The 21,240-nt window shown below is 37.5% G+C and overlaps 1 protein-coding gene across 3 annotated transcripts in view; it reads right to left on the bottom strand.

Moving 5' to 3' along the window:
• Nrt (Neurotactin) overlaps positions 1-18,509 on the bottom strand; it is a 45,699-nt gene extending 27,190 nt beyond the window's left edge. Inside the window, exons 1-2 of one of the 3 annotated variants that reach the window (XM_071717430.1) lie at positions 18,228-18,509; positions 9,794-10,015 (exon numbers count right to left, since the gene is read on the bottom strand). In XM_071717430.1, coding sequence (XP_071573531.1) covers positions 9,794-10,006 — 213 coding nt within the window. In that variant the 5' untranslated portion in view covers positions 10,007-10,015; positions 18,228-18,509. Of the gene's footprint in view, positions 1-9,793; positions 10,016-10,904; positions 12,007-18,227 lie in introns of those variants that run through there. The other 2 variants (XM_071717433.1, XM_071717431.1) reach the window with 2 other exon arrangements.
• Between the last annotated feature and the right edge of the window lie 2,731 nt (positions 18,510-21,240).

Raw genomic sequence — 21,240 nt, forward strand, 5'->3', positions numbered from 1 at the left:
ATGGTGCCAAGGTAATGCTCTGTATTTGGTGGGATCAGAAGAGTGTGATCCACTATGAGCTGCTAAAACCTGGTCAAACCATCACGGGAGACTTCTACAGGCAACAATTGATCCGTTTAAAGCGAGCTATAGCCGAAAAACGTCCAGAATATGTGACCAGACACGAATCCATAATCTTTCACCATGACAACGCTCGGCCTCATGTTGCTGTTCCGGTTAAAAACTATTTGGAAAATATCGGATGGGAAGTTCTGGCTCACCCGCCTTATAGCCCAGACCTTGCCCCTTCCGACTACCATTTGTTTCGATCGATGCAGAACGCTTTGACTGGAATACGCTTCACTTCAGAACAGGGTATCAAAAATTGGCTCGATTCATTCTTGGCTTCAAAAGATGAACGCTTCTTCCGCGACGGAATCCATAAATTGCCAGAAAGATGGGAAAAAGTAGTGGCTAGCGATGGACAGTACTTTGAATAAGGTATTAATTCATTTTATCGTTCAAATAAATGCGTTTTTCAAGCAAAAAAACGGACCGAATTAAGTTGTACACCCAATAAATAAAAAAATATAATTACGCGTGAAAAAATGTACTTGAAAAACTTGTTTCAACTCTTTACTTAAGGCTTCGCGAACTGTCTAGGAAATAAGGTTAATCCTAGCTGCCAGGTGGATGGATTAGAGAAGCCATGCATCTCGGAAAATGTATTACCCTACTTTAAAATATTGTATTTAAAAACAAATAACTTGTCCTTTTATGTATGTATATATATATATATATATATATATATATATTAATCTCTTTCTTTTTATTTCCATACATTCCGAGAAAAATTTTCGAAATGGAATAGAAAAACAGTTCATATCTTTTTATAAATATTTTTATTTTTCAACATAATTTTCCTTTACATCAATGTACTTGAGACACCTATGCTCCAAGGACCTTATCTCATTACAAAATTCCGATTTGTCAAGTGATGCAAAATATCCATCAATTGTCTCTTTCTGTTGTTTTTGATTACTGTTTTGTTTTTGGCGTATAGTGGGGGATCCAGATTTCATCGATAGTTACAACCCAGGTAGCAAGACTCGTCATTTTGACGTCAATTGACGTCAAAAGTCTGTCATTTTGACGTCTTTTGACGTCATTTGACGTCAAAATGACGAGTGCTTGCTACCTGGGAAATCAGTGTATTCAAACGTATTCTTCATAAAATACTTCAAACACTCTTGAGAAATCTGCATTCGGATGTGTTTTTGATCAATTGTTAGCAAATGCAGCACTAATCTTGCATGGCAGAGAGCTTTTTCGTACACAATTCTCGAGTTAAAATATAAAATGCTCGAAATTGCTAAGGCTGAGATGCCCACACCTTAGCAATTTCGGACACTTTTAATCAGTAATCCATTAAAACAATATCATAAACTTTTTCAATGGTTTGTGGAGTTGTCGCATTTTTTGGGCGTCTACTGCGAGGATAATCTTTTAGGATCTTCGCGATCTCGTTTAAATTCAGTGATTCTATTTAGAAACAGTTGGAAATAAAAGAGCAGAGTCCCCTTAAAGTATTTTGCATATCAGTATGAATATCTTTAGCTGATAAACCCTTCTTCACGAAATACTTGATTACGCATTACGAGTTTTTCTAATATCACGCAGATATGTTCGTTCAAAGATATATAAAAAATAAATTATTTCATGGAACGAGTTGGAACTTTATATGTGTTTATAGAACTTTCCATTTAACGTATTTCGTCTGTGCGAGTGCTATTTGTACTTTATTTCAAGAACTTTTCAACTAACCCTCGTATATATATATATATATATATATGTATATGTATAATGGGGCATTCTTTGTCAAATCGGACACCCCCCCCTGTCCAAAAATAGGGGCAACCGAAAAATTTCTTTTAGGGCTCATTTTATAGCTATATGCATGTACTTTCGTTTTAACTCTGGCCTTTTTGAAAAACCAATATGGCAGACCCAATATGGCGGCCAAAACCTGGGGAAACTGAACTTTAAAAAGCAATATCGCTCATTAAGGCTGATCTACAATGTGCTCTTTGCTTTCTGTTTTCTGCTCTTAACCTCTTTGCGACTATCTCGTATTTCGCAATTCCGTCGCGTAACGCGATGTTTTTTATTCTCTGTCGCCCAAGATAAAAGGTGACAAACTTCAGAAGAGACAAGAAACATCACGTTACGCGACGGAATTGCGAAATACGAGATAGATGCAAAGAGGTTAAGAGCAGAAAACAGAAAGCAAAAAGCACATTGTAGATCAGCCTTTAGAGCTTACTAAAGCGGTTGCTTTTTTATGAAATCCAGTAGTACAGTGTTTTCTACGTCCCTGGTAACGAATTTGTACTAAAAATACCAAATTTCAAAATGGCGGAATTTAAATGGCGGCCAAATGCCAAGAAATTGGTAGAAAATGATGGTATTATTAACTGAGACTTATACTGTTGGTTCCAGGCTCATTAAATTAAGTGCTGCAGCGTTTTTTCAATCGCTGATCTCTTGTTCACATTGTTAAATTTCAATATAGCGGCCAAGGGTTGCAAAAAATGATCTTATAATTGCGAAAGTCTGAATTAAGTATAACGATTAGTTTCTATTTTTCTGAAATTCAATTTTTTAGTGGCTACTCACGAATTGCAAAAAAACTCCATAATGCAAAACGTTTAGAAACATGACGAAACCTTGGAATCTCATTCTTATTAGTTCGTATTTTCTAAGGAAAATGTGACTCCATGTTTACCATTCGAAAATTGTTTCAGAAATAACTTTTTAGATGCTGGCACTGTAAAAGAATGATGCTTCAAAATTTCGGGTACAGGTAACGCTGACCAGAATCTTTTATTTAAGTGTCTTGTTGACTTGTCGTGATCTAATTTGCTAAAATAAAATATTCTTGTGTTTTTAAAGTGATTTTTTGCCCAGTTAAAAAGGGCATCTGGTGTTAAAATAGCCTTTCGAAAACACGTTTGCCCTCGTAAAAATCATAACACGGCAGGTAACCTGCCGAAACTCCGTTGGGGTCACATGGGTATTATAAGCAGCGTTTACAATGTTAATAGCGAGTTTGCACAATATACAGGTTCCGAGATATTTGATTAGACGTATTTACCCCGTAGACGTTTTAGCCCCGGTCTCCCCTACCCGAAATTTTGAAGCATCATTCTTTTACAGTGCCAGCATCTAAAAAGTTATTTCTGAAACAATTTTCGAATGGTAAACATGGAGTCACATTTTCCTTAGAAAATACGAACTAATAAGAATGAGATTCCAAGGTTTCGTCATGTTTCTAAACGTTTTGCATTATGGAGTTTTTTTGCAATTCGTGAGTAGCCACTAAAAAATTGAATTTCAGAAAAATAGAAACTAATCGTTATACTTAATTCAGACTTTCGCAATTATAAGATCATTTTTTGCAACCCTTGGCCGCTATATTGAAATTTATCAATGTGAACAAGAGATCAGCGATTGAAAAAACGCTGCAGCACTTAATTTAATGAGCCTGGAACCAACAGTATAAGTCTCAGTTAATAATGTCATCATTTTCTACCAATTTCTTGGCATTTGGCCGTCATTTAAATTTCGCCATTTTAAAATTTGATATTTTTAGTACAAATTCGTTACCAGGGGCGAAGAAAACACTGTACCACTGGATTTCATAAAAAAGCAACTGCTTTAGTAAGCTCTAATGAGCGATATTGCTTTTTAAAGTTCAGTTTCCCCAGGTTTTGGCCGCCATATTGGGTCTGCCATATTGGTTTTTTAAAAAGGCCAGAGTTAAAACAAAAGTACATGCATATAGCTATAAAATAAGCACTAAAAGAAATTTTTCGGTTGTCCCCATTTTTGGACAGGGGGGTGTCCGATTTGACAAAGAGAATATGCCCCATTATATATATATATATATATATATTAGGGTAGCAATATTTTTGGGTCAAAAATTTAATTTTAAGTCTCACCCCTTAAATTCGTTCTACGAACTTTCAAATAAAGACCCTTGAAGAGCAGGCGCTGTAACTTAATATTTAGAGGTTCGCTCAAAGCCTCTAAACATTAAATTTTGTTCGAAAAAGTGGTAAAAAACTGCATTTTTCACTCATTTTCACTGCTAAATCTCTTTTAGTTACCTTATTAAAGTACCTGGCCATCAAGTTTGAGGTACAACACATGAAACAAAAATGTAAATATAATTAATTAATGCAATCTTTGGCATAAGATCGTCTATAGCAAATATAAAATGATTTAATGAATTTAACCATTTTTTAACCATCCACGTCTTATAATCTTGTTTTGTAAGTAAATATATCAAACGCCACTTTAGAAAAACATTCTATCATCTTCAAACTAAAGCCTCTCTAAAGTTATAAGCTGTAGCTTAAAAATTAATGGTCGTTAATTGCTTCAAAATATTGCTATTTTATTAAATAGTGCACTTAATGTAATTTTCTATATTGAATCCTTTTATTATTTTGGAAAATAAATTATATTATCAATATATCATTTAAATTAAGTCTACGTTTCCCGCAGGAAGTTTTCGTGCATCGCATTTATCAGATTTCATATAGTTTACGCTATAGGTGATTATTTTAATGCATTTTGTATGTACGTATAGTCAGCTACTAAAAAAAAGGTTGCAACACATAAAATTGGCCGCGTATTGGACCTCTTCTTCTTCCTTGGGTAATGGCTCCTAAGGAAGAAGAAGAGGTCCGATACGCGGCCAATATCTTGCAACCTTTTAGGCTGCGTTCGGAAACTATTCGGATGCACCCATCAGCGTCGTTCTATCTTTGTTACTTACTGAAAATTGAACAAAGACAGAACGCGACACAGGTGTACACCCGAGTGAAGTTTCCGAACGCAGCCTAAAAGGTTGCAAGACATTGGCCGCGTATCGGACCTCTTCTTCTTCCTTCCATTACCCAAGGAAGAAGAAGAGGTCCAATACGCGGCTAATTTCATGTATTGCAACCTTTTTTTTTTAGTAGCCGACTGTACATACAAAATTCATTAAAACAATCACCTATAGCGTAAACTATATGAAATCTGATAAATGCGATGCACGAAAACATCCTGTGAGAAACGTAGACTTAATTTAAATAATATATTGATAATATAATTTATTTTCCAAAATAATAAAAGGATTCAATGTAGAAAATTACATTAAGTGCACTATTTAATAAAATAGCAATATTTTGAAGCAATTAACGACCATTAATTTTTAAACTACAGCATATAACTTTAGAGAGGCTTTAGTTTGAAGATGATAGAATGTTTTTCTAAAGTGGCGTTTGATATATTTACTTACAAAACAAGATTATAAGCCGTGGATGGTTAAAAAATGGTTAAATTCATTAAATCATTTTATATTTGCTATAGACGATCTTATGCCAAAGATTGCATTAATTAATTATATTTACATTTTTGTTTCATGTGTTGTACCTCAAACTTGATGGCCAGGTACTTTAATAAGGTAACTAAAAGAGATTTAACAGTGAAAATGAGTGAAAAATGCAGTTTTTTACCACTTTTTCGAAAAAATTCAATGTTTAGAGGCTTTGAGCGACCTCTAAATATTAAGTTACAGCGCCTGCTCTTCAAGGGTCTTCATTTAAGAGTTCGTAGAACGAATTTAAGGGGTGAGACTTAAAATCAAATTTTTGACCCAAAAATATTGCCACCCTAATATATATATATATATATATATGAGAAACATTTTACTTAAATTTCAAAATATCGGAAGCTCCGAAGTTCAATCTTGTTAAACAGAATAGCAGCGACAAAATAAAGGGATAATATTTTTCAATGGTTCTTCCATTCAAAACTCTTTCACGAGCTCTATATGTGCCGGGTATCAATCCGAGCAACGAACTGCTTACTTCTTTTATTCGCCGTTTCGCATTCATCGCTGACAGGAGATAGTTATGGCTTGAAGCTGTGTCCACAAGAAGAGCGATACCAATTGGCCTCTAGCCACGGGCTACGTTTATACAAAGCCCCCGCCGCGTTCCGTCCGCGATTTACGAGCCCGTTAAAAAGAGGGAAGCGAAAGGAGGTCGGAATAAAGAATTACGAGGAATCAAGAATAATATTTTCGTTTCTGCCAACATATGTACGCGACTTTAGCGTTACTACCGGGCTCGGCGTCAGCTTTCGTGGCATCCAGCCGCGTTTGTGTACTCAAAACCTTCGCATCCTCTACAATCTACAGGAATAAGCTCTTGCCGATTTCACCTCTCGACGCTAGAAGTCGTTCGCGTTCGTTCCGATGGCGCCGTGAACGCTTTCTCGGTAATGACTCACGTTAGACCGATATTAGTCAGACACCGATGTTAGTCCAGAGGAACGCAGCGACCGCCGCGGCGCCGTTTCCGCGTGTTCGATATACATACCTCGATTCCGAGACCGAGAACTCGTTCCCGAGTCGTTACTGAAAGAAAACCCACTTCGAACCGGATGCATATTATGTATCTTTTCAACGCTATCAATAGAAGGAAGATTGAGCACCATGTAATGGATGTGTTACGATCTGATTGGCTGCAACGAGATGCTGCAACATTGACCGTGATTAAGCTGTTTCTTTCCTTTTTTCTCTTATTTAAGTTAATTTAGACGTGGTAGGACATAGACAAACAATCGTGGTCCTAACTAGAAAACAAATCAGGAATTCTAGTTACTAGCCAGTATTTTTACAGTATAGCTATTTTTACTGGATAGATACTGGTCAGTTTGGGCGACGTTTGTTTGGGTATAAGTAACTGGATAGTAATAACAGATATAACAATCTCCAGATGGCTTTTTCGGATGGATAAATATTATACAAATGCGAAAGTACTGGGGAAATCTTTTCGCCATTTGCGGGAGAAGCGATTCTACTACATTGCAATTTTTCTTTGTCGCCCCGGTTTTCCATATTTCCTCCACATGGCAGATGCTTCACGCTGCAGTAAAGCCCGGTGATCCGTAATGGTCTCAGAAACGACGCGCGGCATAAATTTCAAGTGCGTTCACGCATCTGCGATCGCGGAGTATTTCAAATGAGCGTGGAAATACGCGAGGAATGTACTCGCGGCTCCGGGGCCGCAATATTTCTTCCGATTGTATAACATGGAAATTGACTCTCGATAGTCTCGATCGATATTGCTGTCAGTTATTCACGTTCCTGGCATTTGAGGGATCGAGAGATGAAAAAGATGCATAAATTTTTCCCGAGAAAACTTGCCTCGGCTATCGAAAAACATTATAATTAGGTAAGTGAATCGCAATGATGCTTGAGACAGATAGATTAATTCTGAATTGCTGGCTTATCGTCTCACACATAGCTTTATAGATATGGACTGGTAATACATAGCAGAACTTATCCGAAGGAAGTTAGAGAGAGAAACATACTTTTTAGTACTTTTCTCTCTTAAAGTGTCCGGGCCGGAAATACGGAGAAAGAAAAAAAGAGAGAAGTACTGAAATATTTTTCTCTCTCCGTATTTCCGGACACTTTAAGAGAGAGAAGTACTGAAAAGTATGTTTCTCTATCTAATTTCCTCCGCCGGACACTACTTCTAATACAGAAACTATAAGGCAATTGCCAGTCCATATCTATATATAAGGTCTATGGTCTCACAACATTGTTGGTTCCTTTTCTTTATCTATACTATCCTTCTATCTCACAAAGATAGAGATGTTCGTAATGCCATCGCGGTCGAGGGACATTTTAATTTCGTATTAGGCGAGTGCTCGTAAATAAGATCGTGTAACAATAGGGATGGAAGAAGAAGCGGCTACACAGATCGACATTACAGATTGAGAATTGAAACAGTACCGGATGTAAAGATCCGTTTGGGTTGCAAAGTGTCACACGACAACGATCGTCTCGAAAGGGGGGCCATGAATCTCAATACGGTACATGGACTGAGGCGATGAGAAGGGCCGCAGGGCGATGAAAGAATGGTTTCTAGAACAAGGTGACAGCCGACACTTTCTTTTTCAATTAGGTGACTAATAAGGCGAATTAAGTCAATTAGAGAAGAGTCAGCTGCAACAGCACCAGGCGCCGACACGCCACTGCGTCTTCTTGGTCATCGTCGTCGTCGTGTGTTTTTAGTCCAGACGCAACATCGCCAGTTGGACGATGGCGATAGGGAGAAAGAAGCAAAGAAAAGAAGAGGCAACTGTTTGCTCTCTCGATGCTGCTACATAATATCGTTACATGCGAATGATGCGAATCACCTCCATTGCTTTTCGCTCGATCTCCTAATCGCACCGTGACGCAGAGATCAAAGTTACGATTGACGGAAGCGACGCAAGTCGCAGATTCGGACAAGCGATTCCTCTTCTGACGTTATTATCGTCAACGGAAATAATTAAATCGCTACGCACTCACTGATAAAGGCGTAATTATTCGCGTAAGATCGTAAACGTTCTCTCTCGTCGGAGACGTCGTCATTATTTAGATGTACGCTACCTACGGAATTTGTTTCACGGCGATGCAACGCTGATGGTGAAAATAAGAAAATAACGGACAGCAAAAACCGTGAGCGTGCGATGAAAGCGATGAGACTCACTCGCATTCTCTCGAGCGTATAAATTCTGAAAATACGAGATCTTCGTATTTAATTAGCGGGAAGCACGACAGACATGACCGCATTCTATACATCCTGCATCGTTGTTACGGTTTATTTTGCGGATTATCTCGCGACGGTTGCGTACCTATAAAGTCTCATAAAGTCTCTAAAGCGCAAGTCCGCGTTATTGCTTTATCTGAGGTATTACGCGACCATGTTCCTCTTTTTCGCTGATATACATATGTATATAAAGTTATACATGTCTCATGTATGTACATAAAGTTACAGTTTCTTAAAATTTAGAATAGTTTGGGCGTGAAATTTTCAATGCGACTGGCGTCCTTTGTTTATCTCAGTGTCATCATAGAGCCTCGTTCGCGAAGATGAGGTAATTCGCTTAAAAAAAAAAAAACAAAAAAAAAAAACACCTCGATAGGTAAAGCCCCCATGGTGCGCGCCACGAGGGGTGTTCGCAGGCCCGTAACGATTTTTTTTTCTATCGCGTTAAGGAAGAGAGGGAAAGCAGGACGTTAACCGTCGCACCTGGTATCGATTAGAGGCTTCACGACAATAATAAAAATGACAAACGGAAGAAAAGGGCCTAGGAACGGCCGAGTTTGATCTTATCGCGACTCGATTACTCCCTGACTCTACCGGCGAGTCAATTAGGCGAAGAGAGATAAAACGGGTCGTTAATGATCTGCAAAATATTTACTCTTGGAAAATATTAGCCTCGCTAAAGAAATGTTGCGACGATCGCGAGAGACTCTATTAGAGTAAATTTCTCCAGAGACTCACATAAATTCGTTCATACATTCAATTCCGCGTTGTATTATTTAAATGTCTGCGTGCATTACTACCTGGCATTCTTATGACCTTTTTGCGATCGTCTCGCAGATTTGAAACGCGATAGCAGTCACAATTATCCGCGCGAGCGCCGATGACGTAGGAGCAGAAGGTGATACAATCGCTAAACAATAGGTCTATTAACGCCGCGCTTTCTACACCTGCTGTACTTGCGAGGCATGTGCGATTCTTACGTGAGAAAAATACGAAAATCAACGTATAGGAAGCGCGAGGGTAGAACGAGGAGGCGAGCGCATCCAATACCGAGTCAACGTCGGAATGTCGTAACCGCGGTTCGTCTCACGTCCAGAATTTGACACGCTGCGCCGCGCGGGAAATACGGTTCAGATAAAATATCATAGCGTTACCTTGCACGGCTCCTTGCTCTTCGTACGGCAGAATCCGGGCATCTTGATGCCGCCGATTGGTATCTTCTTCTTCGGTTTCTGTTCCTCGGATTCGAGATCGGACGCAGGTGCGGCGCCGGTGTGCTTCGTATTCTCGGCGTTCAGCATCTTCTCTTTCTCCTCTTCGGCGATCTCCTTCTTGTCCATGCTTTTGTCCTGATCCGCCTGACTCATTCTCTACTCCTGAAATTGAGAATGAAGAAAATCCGCGTTTAACTAAGGGTTGGGCGCATAAATCTTATCGCGAATTTAATTTGACGCGCTGTCGAGACACTCTAGCTTGCTGCTAATGTTGAATATGAACATACTATGACGGCCACACGTCGGAACTTTGTCGCCGAGAGAGAATCGTTTTTAAATTCAATGAAGAGTCCGTGACTGGAGGACCGTCTACTTCTTCCGAATGTTTGGGACATTTGGTGCACTAATCGCATTCAATTGCCATTCAACAGCTATATCACTTGCTACGCGCGGCAGTGGACGATAATTTCTTATCTTTATTCACTATTTTGGGCTCAACTTCCGAATAGCCCCTACCTCCGAATTTGATGAAACTTGCAGCAGTTGTTGACTATTAGAGGACACGTTCATACTATAAAGGATTTTGTACGGAAACAAATAGGAACGGAGAAATTGGCGTCAAAAATTCAAAATTTTCATTCTAATTTATAAACAATTTTCCGAATTTTGATATTTTCTTGCGGCTCTCTTGGTAAAAACCTTTGTTGTGACTCCGACAGTGATAATCAATCGGGGGAGCCCGAAAAATATGTACCCTACCTATTTTTTAACCAATTTTTTCCCCTATTTTTATACCTATTTTTTCCGACATGCCGGAACACACACATACACACACACACACACACACACACACACACACACACACACACACACACACACACACACACACACACACACAAACGCGCGCGCGCGGGGGGGAGGGTGCAAGGAAAGGCCCCCCCTCCCGCACCTACCTCCGCCGGTACAGCGTGGACCTCTTAAGCATGTGTCGCCAAAATTGGAGGTACATGTTGAAAAAAAGTCCCTACGTAATTACGAGGGACATAAGTACCCTCAAAAATAGAAGGAAAGATGGTACCTCGAAGTTAGGAAGTACGTTATGCGGTATCGACACGGACGTGTCTGGACGTGTCATATCGTTGCTCGAGCAAAGGATTCTTAGACCGTTTTATACGACTGTTATATTATTTACGCAACTAACATGAATATGAATATATTCACAAGCAGTGACATTCGCAGAATATTTCGCGGTGCGTGCCGGGAGTTACAGTACGAAAATTTTTGAATATTTTAGCATTTTATAATCAATTATATTATGTTTTAAAAACATAAATGGTGTGTTAAACTTTCTGTGATTTTTCAAGAAATATCAAAGCAAAATGTACAAATGTACTAGATGATTGGAGATATCTTTTTTCCTTCCAATCCGATCTTATCTTTTCCCAAACATTTACTTCGAAATTAAAGTAATGATTATTTCTTTTACCTTGCTTTGATATTTCTTGAAAAATCACAGAAAGTTTAACACATTATTTATGTTTTTAAAACATAAAATAATTGATTATAAAATGCCAAAATATTCAAAAAATTTCGCACTGTAACTCCCGGTACGCACCGCGAAATATTCCGCGAATGTCACTGCTTGTGAATATATTCATATTCATGTTAGTTGCGTAAATAATATAACAGTCGTATAAAACGGTCTAAGAATCCTTTGCTCGAGCAACGATATGACACGTCCAGACACGTCCGCGTCGATGCCACTACTATTTGCGAATGTCTTTTGTTCAACAGATGTCGCGATCATGGTTGGCTACGTATACGAGGTACGTATATAGGAGGTACATTTGTACGAGGTATGTATGTACGAGGTACATATGTACGTACGAGGTACGTATGTACGGGGTACATACGGGAAGCCCCCTAAAAAACTGTACCTCCTAAAACTGTACCTCCTAAAAAATTGTACCGTGAATTTATAAGTGCGGTACCTCCAATCGGTACCTCCTCCTTTATCAGTATCTCGTGTATTCCGTACCTCGTGCTACTGTACCGGGAAAAGTATCTCCTAGCAGCATGTAACTCGAAATGTCATTTCCATTTAGAAATTAGTACCTCGAATTTGGAGGTACTACGCGGTACATGGTTAAGAGTGTAGGTTTCCAGCGTGGACCTCACTTTACAATTTAAAGTACATGCTAAGGCTACCGTCCGATTCACGCTCACAGCGTTGTAACGAGCGATGCTTTCAGCGCTGTGAGCGTGAATCGGACCGCAGCCTTAGCATGTACTTTAAATTGTAAAGTGAGGTCCACGCTGCCTACCGGCGGAGGTAGGTGCGGGAGGGAGGGCCTTTCCTTGCACCCTCCCCCCCGCGCGCACGTGTGTGTGTGTATGTGTGCCCCTTTTATGCATAAATACCGTTGTTTGTTATGATTTTGTTCGTCGCGTAGCCCGTTCTCTTGACCAATAAGAAATGTCCGAATTTCCAGCAGCTTCTTTCTCATTGGTCAAGAGACGTAATCGTAATCGCAGTTGGGGCATCTCGCGGCTGCGAGCCGCTAGTAATTAGTAAATTATACAATTTACCATTTGTATTTTTTTAATTTCTCCGTTCCTATTTGTTTCCGTACAAAATCCTTTATGGTATAAACGTGTCCTCTAATAGTCAACAATTGCTGCAAGTTTCACCAAATTCGGAGGTAGGGGCTATTCGGAAGTCTTACCCTCTCCAAAGTATTATCAAATTTCTTGTAATATAATGCGCGAATAAAGTTTCTTCAAGCTAATGATGTTTTTTTCAACATTTTCCAACAAGAATTCTTTAGTTCGCGTGGCGCAGAACATTCTACTAAGACCACTTCGATCGGCTTGTTTACCTCGATGTTTATACTTTTATTATAGCAAATCGATATGTCTTGCCTTGAAACATGACACTATGGAGCGTATAAGCATACACGAAAATGGAGTTTCGCGAGAGAAACAAATCGCTCTTTTGCCGAATTTTTGTTCGCATCAACAAACGATAAGACCAAAAACGCAATCTCATTAAGAGTAGTTCTTGTTTATAAAACAATTTTCTCGTAGTCATCAATTTTTATAATACTTGAAATTTACCTCTTGATGAGGTTTGATAAATCGTCAAAGACAGTTATGTATGCAAAATCCCGATGATTGCACTCCCATCGAAGGAGCGGCCACGTTCGATGTATAATGCATTACCGTGATTTATAATCGTGCGTACATCAAACAATCTACGAAACGCTATACGGTCACCGCAGAGTATAGTCGTTTAAATGATTTAGCGTGCTATCCCGATCTACCAAATTTAATTTAATTTACCGCGGCTGGTTGAAGAATCACTTTATCGTCGTAACACATCAGGACCGCAATTAAATTTACAGAAAGAGAACATCCATAAACGTTAAACTTGAGATGAATATTTAGAAAGATAAGGATTTTAATGACATTTAACGCTCGTCTATTTCTAATCAATTTTTTAAAGCAGAGAAAGTATTATTTTATTTATTATCTATATTACAAAATAATTCTGTAACAAAATGTTAGTAATGTTATATATAAAAGCAATTATATGTGCGTATTATAAAAAGATTATATATTGTATATAATAGAGTATATTTCTGCCTTAGAAAATTTATTCAAAATAAACCACAAATTTTATTTAAATTTTTATCTTCCTAAATATCACACACAAAAAAAAAAAAAATATATATATATATATATATATATATAAATTGTTATAAGCAAAAAGCGTTGCGCAGGTTTTGCGTTTGTAATGAAAGAATTATGCAAATTCGTGACTATTTCTACTGCGCAGAACGAAGAAATGCATAATATCGTATGCACCGACTATCTACTAGTTCGAAGACCCATGCCACACGATCGATCGGTTTACGTCTGGTCGTGGCGACGCCAAACCGCGACGTTGACCTGTCGTCATTTTGTGTTTGGTTGCTCGACGCAAGAAAATTTTATAATACCCATATTGCACGAGAACACAGGTCTTGAGAGAACACAATCCTGCTTTTCAATTCTCGAATTTTAACTTCGAAAATCAATTTAGCATCGACTACCTCTATTTGTCTGACTATTCTAGTATATTTTGCATCTTTCATTAACAATCGTTCAACATTACATTTTTACACATCAGTACGTATGAAATATATGTTTGTGACTTTTATTAGCTCTGTAGCATTTTTCTTTCAGATTTTCGTGCAATGTTAAGATCGTGCGATATCGCTACTTTTAGGAAAAATATCGAATAATATTATCTGTGATTTTTAATGCTCAAATAATGAAAGTACTTTTTTCACTATTTGATTTAATACTTTTGAAAGATTACTCATTTCAAATATCAGATTTGTGAAAGTTGATTGAAAAAAAGTGAAAATTTTCATAAAATAGGTATTTACATTGTGTGTAAAATTGTACTTCACTCTTTTATTTACAGAAAATGTAATAAGAATTTCGAATCTGTTGTAAATTTATATAAAAAAGTGTCAGTAAAAATTAAAGAAACACAAACTTATCTAAAATCTCGAATAAAGCTAATTTGAACTAAAATATAACATTCTGATATTCTCGTAGGGTGAACCAGCCAGTGAATGAACGGGGTCCAGTGAATGAACAAAATCACTTATATTTTAAATATGAAAAAAATTATGGATCGAAGATAAATGATTTTGTGATAAAAATTAAGAGAAAAATTCACAGGTGGCGTTGAGATCAATGTCACGGTTATAAACAAAGTGTCGACTTCAGGAGAAATATTTTCATGCTTATGACGTGCAAGCTAATAAGAGGTTAGTTTTGCAGAGGTTGCGATTTTACGTTTGAATAAGCGTTATAATTGATTTTCGAAGGTAAATATTGCATCATATAAGTAAAGAAAGAGTCAATATTTTATTTTGTCAAACATTTTTCTGTAAATTCGTAAAAATACGCTAAATATAATGATGTCTATTCACTGGTGTGATTTTCTAACCTTTTCCCAGTGAATGAACATGTGGGCTCTATTTTGGTAATTAGGTAGTATCTAGATAGTAATAGATAAATTGACTTGACATTTTTAAGAAGAGAAGGCAGAAATGAAAAAAAAAAGCGAAAATTGAAAGAGAGCAGACTTCAAAACCAAAGACACGACAACGTGCAATTAAAAAAACGTCCCTAGCTACGTAAGTGGAGATAATGTATAAGAAATAATGTATAATAAATATAATATAATAGAGTGTGTATAAGTATCTCTTTCATATCGTTTGTCTTTGCCTAAAAATCTATTTTTTTTGCATAATTCAATAACCACAGAAGATCCTGCTATAAATGTTGATCAAATTATTCCAAAAAATAAAAAAAGAGCGACTAGGAACTCTACGTCGAAGAAAAAGGAATTAGATAATTCTGAGACTAAAAAGAAGTAAAGTTACTTCAATCCCCGATTCGATATACCTAAAACTATTCTCAAGAGTAAAGAAACCAAAAAAGCTTTATGTTAGGTTAGGTTAGATTAGCTTTATAATACATAGGTTTATATGCTTTATAGTATTATTCCAGTGCAAAAATAACATTCTGTGATTGTTAAAATATAATATTTAACTTTAATTATTAAGACATCTATATACATTAGTAGGTATATATCTACATGGAATACATGTTCATTCACTGGTAAGCAGCCGTTCATTTACTGGCAATTCTGTTCATTCACTGGTATATCCGTCCTTTTGTCACTTTTCCATTTATTTTCTAAATGTTTTATTCTGAAAGCACCTTTAATATTTTTTTTAATAATCAGTATGATATATTGAATCAACTACATCGATGCTGAAAGTGATACGGATAATAATTTTATTTCACGTCTCTAATGAATAGGAGACGCCGCTTATTTGTTCATTCACTGGCTGGTTCACCCTAGAAAAAAATAAAGTATTTGGAGGGGATAATATCGATGAAAAATTTCCAAGACTCCGAAGAATTTCTCTGAAAATTTTTTGATTTTATTACATAAAAAATCCAGGTTTTCCATATTTAAAAAAAAAAAAAAAATATATATATATATATATATATATATATATAAATAAAAAACACAGAAAAAAGAAGTGTTAAATCAACACATACAAGAATATATAAATCGAGAAATGAGATTATATTGCATTAAATAAAGAAAACTTGCTTGAATGAAGTCATTTATAGTTAAATAATGGTTAAACGAAGTTTTATATAGTTCAATCAAGAAAAAAAGTCGAAATAAAAAGTTGAAATTCTTATAAGAAGATTATATATTCTTGCGTATATATGAATACATCAATGTTGATTTGACACTTCTTTTTTTTCCGTGTAGATACCCTGTTTGAAGGAAACTCCTTCATCTCAAGGAAAGTGAAGGAAAGAAGCGGACCTCTTTACTTTCGGCTTTATATAAGCGTGAAAGCAAACATGACATGATACGGTCAGGGTGGAAATAATTAAGTAAAGCTAAATATAAAGTGCAATAATCAGTAAATATAAAAACATGGTCTATTTTTTTTTTTGATAGTCAATATAGACGCTCCGTTCTTCCGTGGAAATGCGCTTAGAACGACACGACCAGCGTGACGACTAGCTCATTCACCGTCTGAATGAGCTAGAAACTGAAAGGAAGGGTCGTGCACTACAATAGAAGATTCGTTTTTCCTGCTGCGATTTCAACGCGTCGATGACTAGACCTCTGCAAAATCTTGACGCGAGGAGAATCTTTCTTCTGTACAAATCCATCTAATACGGAAAGAACGATTTTGAAGTATTTAAAAATTTATAATTAAATACAGATATTAAAATAATTTTGTTTGGTCATCAAAATAATTACACTGCTGGCTCAAAGTTTGAAACTATTAATTGAAAATGTCTACTATATGAAATAAAATCAAACTTATGCATTATAATTTAACATATTTTTATTATTTTATTCATTGTTTTATAATTAAATAAAAAATAATATAAAATATTTGAGTTTTACAAAAAAATATTTTTTTACAAGATGAAAAGAGTATCAGAGACTATTTTCGTCAAAGTAACCACTCTTACATTTAATCTCTTTTTTACTATCTAGGTAATTTAGCTATAAGTTTATTTATTTTTTCTGACAAAAGATTCTCTTCCATCCATCTTTCAAAATAGTTCACGGTTTAGTTTTGGAAAAAAGGTTTTACGACCGTAATTAATTTTTTTTTTAAATTAAACAATGCTATGTTAACTGTGCTAATTTACTTTTAAAAGAAATTAAGAAAAGATATTGAGTAAGACATAAATCGGACTTTTAAGTAACGTCTCATTGGAATATTTTTAAATTTTGTACATGATCTCTCTCGAACTTTTGAGAGAGAGGCAGTGTATGTAGGATGCTCAAGTATGATGATGATAATGCTGCAAAAAGTTTTGACATTCTAGCAATCAGTTTGCGCGTTCAACAAAATTATTTTAAGATTGGTATTTACCAAATCAAAATGACAATAAATAATGTCTTGCTATCTAAATAATTAAATTTTCAGATACTTCAGCAAAATCGTTCTTTCCGTGCAGTTTTTTATAGCTTTGTGCGATTTCTCTCGTTGTCGATTTTTTCCTTCTTTTCCCTCAAATCCTAATGCACGCCTAACTTTATTCTACACGCACAAAACATAGCTGTATGTAAAATATGGTATAGTTAAAACGGACCTCGCAATTAAGAATCTTACTCCGTAATTTGTTGAAAAACGGCATTATTATCGTTTGTCCATGGATTGGTTAAAAGCGAAATTCCGGAGCGATTGCGATATTATCTTCTCGACGTTAATCACGCGAATTAATTGCGAGATTTCCGCGCTGGTTTCTGTTCTGATTCGACAGCGACACCGGGATCACGTGGATTCGATCTCGTAGAACTAGGTACTCGATTCCGAACGTGTCGCCGGTGGGCGCGAGAGGTGACGCCGAGATTAGCCGCCATCCGCAGGATTTCGAGCAACGGCATCATTTTCGCGATCGCCGGTACGCTTTCTCTTCTCGCTGGCGATCGCACGATAAATATGCAGTGAAAAAAAACCGCAAAAACTGGAGTAACTGGATTCGAACGCCAAGTTATACCGTTCTTTGTTTCGATAAAGAATATCGCTCGCGTTTCCGCGAGCGCGAGTCGAAATCGAATCGTGAGACTGGGAAAAAGAAAAGTATATACGACATATTAGCCGGATTGCAATCGTTTGTGCGAAAATCTTTGAATCTTGCAGTTCGATCTCAAATCCGTATTCGTGGCGTATTAATAATCGATGACGCGAACTTATCGGCGAGTCGCGTTCGCGCGCGCGCAAGTACGAACGCAGAAACAAAAACGCGAGGAACTCACCCCCTCGGAGAATGCGCCGATGGACGCCGTTATCGTTCTCCCTCACTCACGTTCGCACACACGCGTACGGCCAGTTACGAGACCATAAAAACCGCCGCCAGATCTGACGACGTTGCGTTTATCCTGCGGGAATAGCGAAGGACGCGTTGCGTTGCGTGTTTCGTTTTTCCGTTGCAACCGACGCCGCGGAACTCGAAGTTGGAAAACAACACAAACCACGAAACTCTCGTGAGGACGCCAAGCGCGCGACTGACTGCACTGACGCTACCGACCTACCGTTGAAACGCCAGTAGGAAGAGTGCGTTTGAAAGGGAGAAACCGGAGAACTGGGGAAGTATATCCCGCTTGGCGATGAACCTTCGAGCGCCATCTTGATGATGCAAGAGATCGACTGCTTGGCGCGCAACGGTCGACTTTAACCCTTACAGTTTCTGTCACCGATGAGATGCTTATATTGACCTCTTCAAAAATATTAGCATATGTATATACATTTAGTGTTTTCTTTTTTTTAATTCTAATATTTTTATTCTAATATTGATAATGATATATGATGATAACAATTTTCTGGTGAGAAATTTTCTTAAAACTTTCTTCACATAATTTTTCAAAATACGTAAATATAACTTACTCAGAAACGCTGAGGACACGATTACGATAATTGTGGCCCCTTGATTTAACGATAGTTTCTGGTAGTATTTTTTACGCTAAACAACAAATTATATTATATTAGGTCTTATTAGGGCTAACTGTTCTAGTTTTCGAGATATACAGTGTTAAAGTTAAAAATAAACAATATAAATTTTTGAATAATACTTCAATTGTGTGTATAGACGGTACACATGTAGGCGGGAAAGGAGCTACCGCCTCTTCCCTGCAGGCAGGGGTGGGTGGGGGTGGACCTCAGTTCGCATGGAAACCCGAACCGTACAATAATAGACCTCGTTTCGCCCTATAAGCAAACCAGGGTGGGGTAGGGTGGACCTCGCCCTAATGTCTTGCATTATTTACGTTTGTTGAACGTAAATCGTAATCCGCCTACGGCGGAGCCCCTTTTCCGCATAAAAAAACTAATCTAAAACCAAGCCTATTTCTAAAAACTTGAAATTAAAATTTGGAAATAGAGACAAATATTGATCATAGAATATTTTTACTATTTTTTCCGTGTCTTTTACCAAAAATGCTTCCGAATCACATATTTCAAAGGACCAAAGTTATCGTAATCGTCCCTTTATTTTTAACTTTAACACTGATGTATATCTCAAAAACTAGAGCAGTTAGCCCTATAAGACCTAATATAATTTTTTGTTTAGCGTAGAAAATACTACCCGAAACTATCGACAAATCAAGGGGCCACAGTTATCGTAACTGTCCCACGCTGAGAGAGTCTACATCTTTTCTTGAATTCTTTATACAGGGTGTCCCATTTTAAACAATCACCCTCCAAATTTTTTTTTAATTTTACAAAAAAAATTAGACAAAAGTTGTAGGATATCAAAAAGGGAACACAAGATAGCATCACTCGATCATATATAGGGTAACTCATTTTAATTTATCCACTCAAATATCTTTGTTACGTCCAACCCCAGGATTCGGGTAATTATTACTGGGAAGCGAAGAAAAGGCTAACCAGAGAGAGAGAGGATAGGGAAGGACGCAAGCAGATACTAAAGTTGGATTCAGACAGGACGCGTCAAGCAGCGAGCAGCAACCAATCAGCGAGGCGATATTTTCTACGCCACTGCTGATATCACCTCAGCTTTTAATCTTACCAACCTAAAACAACTTAAAATTGTGCAGTGTAGACGGACGACCATATACTACGTTTACGCGAGCGTTACTTCTGTAGTAACTTACGATAATTCACGCGTTTACGCGGAGTAAATTATCGTAAGTTACTACAAAATCCCGTTTACGCGAAGGAATTATCGTAAGTTACTACAGAAGTAACGCTCGCGTAAACGTAGTAATAGTCGGATGAGCCGCGAGTAGGATCATCCTCCAGTCTAGAACGGGCATTAAGCTGGATTCAGACAGGACGCGTCAAGCAGCGAGCAGCAACCCAATCAGCGAGGTGATATCAGCAGTGGCGTAGAAAATATCGCCTCGCTGATTGGTTGCAGCTAGCTGGTTGACGCTTGACGTGTCCTGTCTGAATCCAGCTTTAGCCGGACAACTTCGACTTAAAACATTTTTTTTTAATGAATCGTTTGTTAGTCGTTTGTAAGTGATTGTTAGACTAATTTAAACATTTGTTAGTTAATAGGTTTTATGTAAACACGAAAATAATTTTTAGTGTTAATATAGCCGATAAATATAGAATTCTTTACAGTTTTTGTTTCAAAACGTGTTCAATCAATGCGGAATCGTTTGTTGGTCCCGAATAAACTAATTAAAACGTTTGTTGGATCACAATTTCGATAAAAAAAGGCGAAAAACTGTATGTGCTCCGTCACAGCTCCGTGGTCACATGTGCATGCTCCGTGGCCGCACGCGCATGCGAAAAGTGCGCGAATTTGAAACATATATGTACTTATTATAATGCATTACTTGGCTTTCTCTCAATTTTAAATAAATATATCTATAAAATATATTATAGTCAAAGGCCGCAGGCGGAGCCCCTCCCACGCCTATTTGTGTACTGTTTATACACATGTACTATACACATGTATACACATGTGCATAAACAGTACACAAACAGACGGGAGAGGAGCTCCGTCTGCGGTGGAGCCCCTTCCCCCGCATAATAAAACTAATCAAACTCCCAGCGTGATACCTAAAGGTGCGATTTCACGATGACGCTCGACGCTGGATTCGAGCGTCAAATCTGGTCACGTGATAGATTCAGAGGGACGCGAAATATAACCTAACCACTGGATTGGCTGAAATGAGCGTCGAGTGTCAGGGTGCCATTACATGGAGCGCGGAAACGCGGAAACGCGGAAACGCGGAAAGAAAGTAACTAGATTCCGCGTTTCCGTCGCTTCTTTCTATCGCATTTGAGCGGAACAGCGGA

Source organism: Temnothorax nylanderi, unplaced genomic scaffold, assembly GCF_030848795.1.
Source record: "Temnothorax nylanderi isolate EJ_2023f unplaced genomic scaffold, tnyl_v1.0 TNYL_tig0213_pilon, whole genome shotgun sequence".
Taxonomy (NCBI): Eukaryota; Metazoa; Arthropoda; class Insecta; order Hymenoptera; family Formicidae; genus Temnothorax; species Temnothorax nylanderi.